The 10,534-nt window shown below is 37.3% G+C and overlaps 3 protein-coding genes across 5 annotated transcripts; 2 read left to right on the top strand and 1 right to left on the bottom strand.

The window, feature by feature from the left end:
* The first annotated feature begins 835 nt into the window (after window positions 1-835).
* Window positions 836-3,853, top strand: samd13 (sterile alpha motif domain containing 13). Its single transcript, XM_084676300.1, has 5 exons — window positions 836-1,030; window positions 1,528-1,665; window positions 2,022-2,064; window positions 2,170-2,284; window positions 2,598-3,853. Exons 2-5 carry the CDS (start codon window positions 1,638-1,640, stop codon window positions 2,739-2,741), a joined length of 330 nt encoding a protein of 109 aa, XP_084532426.1. The 5' UTR covers window positions 836-1,030; window positions 1,528-1,637; the 3' UTR covers window positions 2,742-3,853.
* A 149-nt stretch (window positions 3,854-4,002) lies between these two features.
* uox (urate oxidase) lies at window positions 4,003-6,534 on the bottom strand. Of its 3 annotated transcripts, none has more exons than XM_084676299.1 (8): window positions 6,450-6,534; window positions 5,898-6,110; window positions 5,689-5,805; window positions 5,334-5,412; window positions 4,998-5,184; window positions 4,620-4,743; window positions 4,422-4,505; window positions 4,003-4,259 (listed from the first exon to the last, which is right to left on the bottom strand). In XM_084676299.1, exons 1-8 carry the CDS (start codon window positions 6,465-6,467, stop codon window positions 4,185-4,187), a joined length of 897 nt encoding a protein of 298 aa, XP_084532425.1. In that variant the 5' UTR covers window positions 6,468-6,534; the 3' UTR covers window positions 4,003-4,184. The 3 variants fall into 3 exon arrangements, with proteins under 3 accessions (XP_084532425.1, XP_084532424.1, XP_084532423.1); XM_084676298.1 differs by having other exon boundaries at window positions 5,898-6,113; window positions 6,450-6,501; XM_084676297.1 differs by having other exon boundaries at window positions 5,898-6,128; window positions 6,450-6,482.
* A 1,061-nt stretch (window positions 6,535-7,595) lies between these two features.
* dnase2b (deoxyribonuclease II beta) lies at window positions 7,596-10,313 on the top strand. Its single transcript, XM_084675468.1, is given in 7 exon segments — window positions 7,596-7,648; window positions 8,008-8,086; window positions 8,088-8,180; window positions 8,304-8,382; window positions 8,982-9,143; window positions 9,392-9,589; window positions 9,713-10,313. Coding segments are annotated over 7 exon segments (999 nt in total). The 3' UTR covers window positions 10,048-10,313.
* The last annotated feature ends 221 nt before the right edge of the window (window positions 10,314-10,534 follow it).

Below are 10,534 nucleotides of genomic sequence, written 5' to 3'. Positions count from 1 at the left end.
GCATGTGCATAGTCTCAGCCTGTTTTAAAAATATATATAAAAATAATAATAATTGATTGATACATATATATATATCAAGGTAGACTCTCTCCCCCCAATCATGTGTGTAATGTTTGTTGACAAGTTCTTAAATGTAAATTATAGCAAGTTTTCATGAGCCAACCAAAACTCCTTGCATATGGAAGTAAGTTTAATTTAATCTTCTTTATAGTTAAACAAGAGTATGGCCATAATATGAAATATCTATGTATTTAGTTTGTTGGATATCTTGCACACTGTAATTTAGAAAACAGACACTTTTCCCCACCCATATTTACTTATTTGCAAGGGAAGTATAATATACTTTGCTGTAGCAGATTTTATGTAACAAAGGAAATATGTCACTAATAAATTAAATTCTTTGTATAAACATTCTTAAATCTTTTGTTTTCAATTTGAACATATGATGTCCACTTACTGTTAGCAATAATGCTGCAGTGACTTTCATTGACATGTAGGCTAATACATGCTGGATCCCTTTTGATAAGTTAGAAGTTGGCATATGGCTTTACACTGAGAAGATCACACACAAGTTTAAAGTTTTGCAAAGAAAAGAAAAATCTAATCTTATGTACATACAGTTAGTTACATACTAGTTTTTGTAATAAATGTGTAGAAAGAGTAGAAATAAGCACTTTTTATTGTAGGCTTGTTTGAAAAAGGAAATCCTTTAAAGGACAATACATTCATGAAAATAAATCTTATATAATGCACTTTTCACCATTTGAAGGGAACCATTTAATTGCTCACTAAACAGTAACTTGAGTAAGATAAAACTCCACATCCCACAATGCAAATGGTCTGCATGTGGGTTGAGGAAGCTTAACTGAACTGATGTTAGACCTTTATCTAGCTAGCTTTATTACGCTACACAATGTTTACATTTTCACTAATAGCATATGTTTGAACATGACTTTTATTTTGAGTGGTAATTATAAAATATTCGTTTGTAGAACTGACCTTATGACGCGCTGAAAAAGGGAAAAATAAGGTATGTATGTGATGTGGGCTAGAAAGCTCCATGGCTGGCTGGAGGAGGGGTGTGCGCGAGAAATGAAAAACGACACAAACATATATTATTTAATGATCTAATGTATATCTAGGTGTTTCAATTACATGACTTCATTGTTAAAGTCGTTATATAATTTTATATGTTTTGCGCGTAACTACATCCGAGTCAGAGATGGACAGCTTGCTACCAAGCTAGCTAGACTAGCTGTCAAATTTAGTTCTTGTCATTTTAGTCAGTGTGAGAGCTTCAATTTAGCTCGTAGATTAGCTAACTCTAGCTAGTTTTGACGGTTTGGCCATGATTTTGAATCGATTGGTATTAAAATGTATATAAAAATGCCCTGTCTTTCTGTTCCCTTTTTGAAATTATCTCTTCGATTTTTAAATAGACGTACATTTGCTGTATATCAAGTGTCTCCTACGAAAAGGTATCATGAATGTTTTACATTTCCTCCGAAAACAATTTAATTTTTTCAGGGTACAGTCCAGTAAGAGGAAACAGAAAACCAATGTCTGAATCTGTAGGAAAGCGGTGTTGCTGGAGGAAACGTCATCATAAATAAGTTCTGAAACGGACATTTCATCTAATGAAAACTCACTGCAAACTTACAGACCGTAAGACTACATTTTCCTGCCTTATATTGATGCTGCATAAAATTTACCAGCACTAGTCTCTCTTCAAGGAATGCATAAGAACCTAGCAATAGGAATGTTCACTGGCATTTAAGGAGGTGTTAGAGCTAGAGCCGAGATTTAGATGCAGTGCGATAAGAGGCAATGTACACTTAACACAGAAGTACATTTCCACTTACAGCAAGTTAATTGGGATGTCAATCTTCTGTTGGAAAATGAATTTGCTTTATTTAAAATAATTTAATCTGACTATACTTAAGTATAGTTGTGTGATTGTTACTATTTTAGATTATTATTATATATTTTAAGGCAATTCCTGCTTGCTTGTTATGTTCCAGACGGCATGGACAATAAGGCAAATGGCTCAGTTGAAACCAAAAGGTAATCATTGCATCTTATCAGTGTAACCTTGAGGACCATAAATGAATATTGTGTGTTGGAGCAGCACTTGATTCTAACATTATATAATGCATTTTGACCTTACAGCCCTGTGGAGAATGGACAGACCTTGCCAGACCCTGCCAACTGGGCTGTGGCAGACGTAGTGAATTATTTCAAAGCGACAGGATTTGAAGAGCAAGCAACAGCTTTCCAAGATCAGGTACACTTTAGTTGTTTAGTGTAGAATATATAATACATCCACACACAATATTAGCTGTATTAGGTCAAAGTCAGGTGGCTTGGCGGGTAGAGCATCGGGCTAGTAATCTGAAGGTTGCCAGTTCGATTCCCGGCCGGTGCACATGACGTTGGGTCGTTTGGCAAGGCACTTCACCCTACTTGCCTTGGGGAGAATGTCCCTGTACTTACTGTCTGTCTGTATAAGAGCGTCTGCTAAATGACAATGTAAAATACTTAAGAAAGGTCATGGGAAAGCAAAAGAGAATTCAAACTAATTTTCCTTGTCTTAACAGGAAATTGATGGAAAGTCCTTGCTGTTGATGACACGTAATGACGTCCTCACAGGACTGTCAATCAAGCTTGGTCCTGCACTGAAGATCTATGAGTACCACGTGAAGCCACTACAGACCCAGCACCTGAAAAGCAATGCGTCGTAGCATTTTAGGGACACCTGCCCCAGGAAGGACAATCAAACCAGGAGACACAGGAGCAGTGTGAATACAGGGTAACAACATAGCGACACAGTAAATAGACTTCTGATGCGACTACATTGTCAGAGTGACAGTGTACAGAGAGATTGTGAGTATGTTTTTATCAGTGTGAAAAATGAACTGTACAGAAAGTCCACCTGGCTATTTACCTTTTGAGCTCTGATGTTTTTTCTGCTGCTTTAAAAGTCTTTGTACCCTATTTTATTTAAGGAACGGGTGGAGGGTGTTACGCAGGGTGTTTTGTGTGTGAAATGTGTTGTTCAAAATATGTGAAAATACATGTAAATAAGATCTTGTTCAATAGTTCAAGATGTATTGTGTGTGAAGCTTTTAATATTTAAAGAAAGAGAAACCCAGTTCTAAAATGTACGATCAGTTTTGTAAGTCCTGTTATACAGTGAGTATTTAGCGTGATGCAATGATTTCCAAGTTAGAAGTTTTCTCTTCTCAGAAAATACTGTTTACCTACTCACCAATTGTATAGTGAATAATCAAAAGTTATAAATTATTTATGTGTTGTGACAAATTATTTCATTTATGTTCTTGCCTGTGGTGCTTTCACAAATTGTCTAAAAGACAAGGATTAATAACATAAGTCCAACATGACACTGGAATCGAAAATCTGGATCTTACAAAGATCTGCAATAAATGGTGCTTTTCTCTCACCAAAGACCCATAGTATCATGGATTTAGGCCATATTGTTCCAGTCCCTTAGATCAGTGGTTCTCAATCCTGGTCCTCGGGACCCCCTGCCCTGCATGTTTTAGACGTTTCCCTCCTCAAACACACCTGATTCAAATTAATGGGTCGTTATCAGGCACATTTATTTGAATCAGGTGTGTTGGAGCAGGGAAATATCTAAAACATGCAGGGCAGGGGGTTCTGAGGACCAGGATTGAGAACCACTGCCTTAGATGAACCATCTGAGATTTTGTAAATATTTATTATTGTCACTTCTCTATTAACCATACTGACCTACTTAAATGAATGCACTGACAATTTCTGTAAATTTCTCAGAATAAGAGTATCTGCCAAATGACTGAAATGTAATGCATTATTGCTCAGATTTGACTTGGTGCTATTAAAGACACAGTCCAATTATATCAGGTCTTTAGAAGTTTGTTTTTTTACACTTCTTAGAATATTTTGTTACGAGGGAGTGTGCTACTATATGTGTGCCTGTTGTATTGAAGATAACACAATATATACAGAATAATACTTTATTTCACAAGCAGTACTTTAATCAATGCTCATTTAAACAGTCATGTGTTCAGTGAATTTATGAGGAAATTAAAGAAGCCATTAAGCATGGGCCCAAGTGATGTTTGGCAGATTAGATGTCCTAATGGTAAAATGTTTAGTGTTGGTATTCCGCCATCGGTTCTTTTTCACAGCTTGGCCGGGGTCTTCCTGCATACCGTTCCTGTGATGTTCCCTGATGGATTGTCTAATGCAAGAAGGACCTTCAAAGAATACACAATAAAGGTTCATAAGTGCAGTGTAAATGCACTTAATTTGTATTGCAATTGATACAAGGTACTTGTATGTTGACTGCTTTTAACTGAAAGTGAATTCCATTACTTTAGGACAAAATTATTTTAGTTAAATTGAATGAGTCCACTCACCTCATCCTTGTTGGTGAGTCCCATTTTGGTCATGTCCACAGTGATATAGTGTTTGTTGGGCATGATCATCTCAATCTCCTCCACCTGGATTATAGATCAGAACATTCAACTCAGTGTTGATTTAACTTAAATGCTTGCTTGAGTTGATAAAAAAATTAAGATGATTAAATTGTACAAAATGTTATTTGTCTTGTTTACCTCTGGAAGTCTGTTCAGAACCATGACCTGCGTATCATATAGTGTCTTCTGCACAGAGGGAGAGAACTCGCCCCGGTCATATGGGCCGGCAAACTTCTCAATGATTGTGTTCTTCACACATCTCCTGCATCAGTGAACAGACACATTTGTTACAATACAATTTTTTGACTATTATTACAATCTGTTTAAGTTATTTTTTTCCTTTCCCTAAAGATTCTTCAGAAATGTGAACATCTAAGGATGTTTCAAAAGAAAATTCATAGGAATTAATATTAAACAGCATATTGATTTAAATGAAGTATTTTCAGAATCACATTTAATTACTGTTAAATGTGATTTAACAGTTAATGTCCTTTTTCGAGTCATCTCTGCAATTACCATGCTGCATCGAAGTCAACATCTTGGACCCGATTGTAGCGCCACTTAGCAAAGACCGAAGTACAGAAGCACCTATCCTTAGTGTCCTGCAAGGTGGTGAAACGATCTCGGAAAAAGCCCTCAAAGCCTGACTGGGTGGTTTTCAGCACTGTCATGTTCTTCACTCCACTGTGAATCACAGGTTTCTCTGTTGGGGACAATAACACAGCTGGAAATCCACTGATGCACCCCTTTTTAAGTGTGTTGTGTATTGTGAACCTCTCTTTTCCAACTATTAGCAGTAACACTGTTGTGTTTGGAGCCAGCTATATCTACCATGTTCTTTCACTAACTCACCATTGAGGTGCTGTTCAACACTGCAGAAACGCCAGGACTCTGGGCTGAAAATAAATGCATGGGCATGTTCCACACCATTCTGTGTCAGGGAGAAATTTAGTTGTATAATCTATAAATTTAGAACAATTATTTGTTACATTTGAGCAGTTTATTTATTTAACAGGCAGGTTAATCTAAAGCAACATACAAATGATGCATATAGAACTATAAATATTCAGATAGTCCTGAAATGCTACAGTGTATTTCCTCCAGATTTCCTCTAAAGTTCACTTGCAATGCAATGTCTTTTCTAGTTATGTAGATAAAAAAAACGTGTTTGTTTTGGCATGGGTTTTGCCGGGTTTTGGCATGGTACCTTTTCCAGTCTCTTCCATGGGGCCTCTTCCATGTCCACCGTGGCCCTGGTCACATGTTTGAAAGCTGTTAGGAAATGTTGGCAGATGTCCATTGAAAACTGCTCTATGTTCCGAACCTGATCAAACAAAAACACAGATTGTTGTATTCTGTAAGTAGAAGCATGGGTTTGTCTTGAAGGAGGATGGGATTGAAAGCATGAATACTTACTCCCTTTAGCTTGGCCAAGGCATGGACAGTGTTTTTGACCGTGTCAGTGGGGATAATGTCAGAGTTGTCCCCAGTCAAGTAATCTTTGCGGTTGTTGAGGGTGATCTCGACATTGGCCTTCAGCTCAATGATGTAGTGATGTGTTCCTTCTCTTCTGATGTACAGAACCTTCACAGAGTTCTTCCCATAGCCTGTCCGCACAAACTCTACATTCTGCTGAATAGACAGATGCTGAATTGGGTGTGATATTGCAACTCCTGATACAGATGTGATGGTTAGATGTTTAACATACTGAAATTCTATTGAATATTTGTGTCCAGTAATGACCTGGACATAAGATTGTTAAGATGAACAGTTAGCTATGTATAGCTTTGTTGTTGAATGCTCTTGTTCACCCTAAGCAAAAAAGGTAAATTGGTTTGACACAATGGTCATTGACCCCAACATCCATTCAGAATGTAAATCTTTAGAACTAAAATATCCTTCTAGACTTGATCCATTTGATTTAATTTCAAAACAAATTAACACAAAGTACACATAAAATGCTCATACCTGAGATGAGGTTGTCATTGTGTCTGTTCCACTCCGTCTCTGTGAAGTGCCTGATCTCTGTGAAGGATTTTTGAGAGGGGTGGCGCTACCTGTTCAGTCAGTGTTACACAAGGTGCCAATTTCTTTGAAACAATACATGCTGAACATGTCTTAGGATATTAACTTGATAGTCAAGTTTGTGTAGTTTTACAAGAGATAGCTTATATTAGATCGCAGATAATTAGTTAATCTCCATTGATTTCCACTAACCATCATGATGGTGAAGATATGCAATATGTGAAGATATGACTGTAAATGTGAACACATCTGGTTATTGGCTCTTTAATTGTTTAATTAATGAGTAACAAAGACATTTATTAAACAGGTGAATAGTTTGTTTTTTAATTTCTTGTAAATGCATATTTTTGTCATCCTTACATACACAGAATAATTGTTGTAAATCAGTAATATTGTTTTATTAATCTACATGTTATCATCCTTAGCCTTAATCAAACCACATTTAAGTTTTAGTTTTCAACAACTTTTAGTATTTTTATATTCAATCTAAGGATTTATAAGAACTCAGACTATGTGACTAAATAAAATATATAAACACAATCCAATGTCCTTCCTCCTTTTTACTTCAAAACCACAAGAAATTTGCTAAACATTATGTCACATTGATTGACAATGCTTGACTGCTGTTTACTGCAGAACCAAGGTGCATCTGACTAGGGGCTAATGATATTAGACACGTGAGTGTGAAATTTCAAATATTTGACAAAAAAGTTAATCAATATTTAAACTGCAATACTATTGCAAATTGTATCCACCATCAGTTCCTTCAATAAGTGTTACATTGCTGAATAGACATTTCTAGAGATAGATTCAAATGGCTGTTAGTTCGAGTCACTGTTGCAAAACCGGAATTAACAAAACCAGATTTGGTTCTCTCAATGTCTTTTGTCATGAGACTAATTTAAGACCTACTCTTCTGCATTTTCACCCTGCTGTGCTATATTCACTTTCAAAATCGCTCAATCACGTACCAAAAGCCAAATATACGTTTAAATATTCCTTTCTTGTTTTTTTCTACATAGGGAGTGATACAAGACAATGTTTACATTTAGTTTGGGTGTCCTTTTTCCTCATGTGCTTCTGCTGGTTATGGTGTGCAAAGATATTTCTTGTCGAAATGAAGCTGGTGAACCTGTGGATTGGTAGGTTTTGTCGTTTCATTCACACAAATACATGTGTGAAACAAAACTAATCAATGTGAAACCATTGATCGTTTATGATTAGTAAACATGCTTTAAATTCAGTGGTGTTCTGACAATTCTGTTTTGTTTTGATCAAACAGTATAACTCAAATTGTTTGTGTGATCAGACACTTAAGATTCAGGCCAATAGTACTTTTTGCTATAGGCTATTGCTATTTTGCAGTGATCAAAAACTTTAAAAATGAGGATTCATAAAAAATATATATTGCCATTTAATCTGAATGCATGTAGCACACTGTTCCTGTTTTAATGTGGGTTAAGAACTGTGGATTTGTAATGTGATTATCTTATCACTCCAGGTTTATCATATACAAAATGCCCAGATATAAAATTGGAGATGTGGGTAGTGGGGTTGACTGGTACCTGGACTCATCATTGGGGGAGCTGGCAGCTAAGTAAGTTCACGGTCAACACCAGCCAAGGGGCCTTTGGGAGCACGCTAAATCAGATTTACCTGGGTCAAGGATACAAGGTAGGACTACTTGCTTACTGTTTTATAATGATTAGCTTTTGTGTTGCGTGAAGGTAGATCATTTCCATGTAAAGTGTTGGATTGTTGTGGCGCTGTGTGTACATGCACCTGTGTTTTCTTCAGTCCAATAGTTCTGTCTACGCCTTCTACAATGATGCTCTTCCAATCATGGAATATATCAAAGGCTATGGCCACACTAAAGGTAGCTACCAACTTACATGACACTGTCCAAGTGGACAATGACTTCTTAATCCACTGAGCATTGTTGTTGCAAAATGACAGTATACCTTCATTCAACTGTGTGCTCGGTGTGTAGGGTACTTGACCTTCCTCAGTTCTATACAGTTTTTTAGAATGCCATGATTCTGCAGAAATGAGCAGACCAATATGGTTCTGGGATCAGGGGGAGGTTACGGGGCAAAGAACATCTTTTGATAAGTGATGTTGACATTGGTTCATTGACAGAGCACTTGTGTGCATGGGTGCGTTTGTGTGCATGTAGGTGTAAGTGAGTGCATGCTAGAATATGTGTTATTGTACTGTTCATTAAATGGCGCTTTTACACAAAACATGGACATTGATGAATAGATTAGTTCAAGTTCAAGTATTTTATTGTCTGATGCACAGAACAACACAGGGTCAGACTGGGCACTGAAATTTTTAGGACAAGAAAACACAAAGCAACCTGGCATAACATAAAATATAAGTACACAGAACATAGATTCCATCTATGATAAGCTAAAATATAGTAAACCTAAAATACAAATAATATACAAGATTATGTTAATTTCTATTCTTCAGGAGTGCTGCTTGTCAACCACTCCCAGGGGTTTTGGCTCAGCCATAGTATTCCCCATTTTCCTTTCTTTGCTGATAGGGGCTATCTCTACCCCTCCTCTGGCAAAGTCAACGGCCAGTCAGCCCTCTGTGTGACTTACAAATATGAACAGTTCCTCCAAATAGGTGAGGAAACATAACATTCCGAAACAGAACTTTGATAAAGAAAAATCAATTCTCAGGATTTCAAGTCAGAATCATAGAGTTGTGTTTGTTAACTGCAGTAAACACTCTTATGCAATTATTTTGCATCTATGTCTGTGTAGGTTTGTAAAGCATTTTGTGCTGCTACATCCTGGCTTTTAATAAGGTCACAAAATGGATGTGTAAAGCTTAAGTTTTCACATTTATTTTCCAAACATTTCCCCCTACAGTCCAGCAGTTTGTGTACATCAACCCACGTGTATACAACTGCTCTATGCCAGAGATATTCAAGAAAGAGATGGCACCATTGGCACAGTTTTGTAACGGTTGGGAGCCACCATTGGTCTCAGAAAGGAGAATGGTAGCTCTCCTATCAGCCAAGGGGAAACAATTTGTCAGTTTTGCCAAGTCACAGCTTTATATTGATGGTAAGACCATCAAGACCGTTGTAGAACACTTGCAATGGCCACAGTAATTAATAATAACATAACTCAGAGTTGATTAACCCTTCATCAAAATGGCCCACTTGACCTCTTCTGACCTTATTATAGATATCTACACTGGCTGGGTGGCCCAGGTTCTGGACACTGATCTGCTGGTTGAAACTTGGCAGCGACGGGACTCCGAACTGCCTCCCAACTGCTCCCTCACCAGACATACCATGAATGTGAGAAGGGTCAGCCTCCCTGGGCAGTTAAAATTCAAGTCCTACTACGATCATTCTAAGTGGTGTGTGTCTTTGGAGTTCCAAAACCTGTGGACCTGTTTGGGGGACCTGAACAGAGAGGGGTCCCAGGCATGGAGGGGTGGGGGACTGGTGTGTTCAATCAATCCACTCATATACAGGGCTTTTCGCCAGGTTGTGGACTGGTACATCAGCTGTTAGATTGCCAGATGGTTTACCTGCCCAATATCCAATTCGTATTACCGACATAAATAGTGCAGACAGCCACATGTACAGACAACCAAGATGTATGTGAATGGTGTTCCGCACAGCTGTTGTTAGTCATTTCTGTTGCCATGCATACTCATGTACAAGACCTACAAACATCACACAGTACACATATGTTTTTAATTAGTAAATGTTTCTTTCTTTACCACTACTTCCTCAGGCTCCACTAGCTTTATGTTTTATATTGTTTGTTCTTAAATGTCATGCCGGTTGATTCTTGTGAACCCTAATTTCAATAAATGTAGCTAGTATAATACTTGTTCTAACTGAACTACAGAAACGTGTCAGCACAATATTTAATAAAAATTAGAAAACATGTCACCATAACCACTAACCACTGGCAATATGCCCTGCTAACTAGATACATTTCCACAGGCTAGCATGTTATGCGGATGTGTTTTTCCTAATAAGTGATTATTAT

This window comes from Hypomesus nipponensis, chromosome 16 (genome assembly GCF_054491055.1).
Source record: "Hypomesus nipponensis isolate SF chromosome 16, ASM5449105v1, whole genome shotgun sequence".
NCBI lineage: Eukaryota > Metazoa > Chordata > Actinopteri > Osmeriformes > Osmeridae > Hypomesus > Hypomesus nipponensis.
The sequence above is the reverse complement of the archived record's forward strand: the minus strand, read 5'-3'. Positions and strand labels throughout refer to the sequence as shown.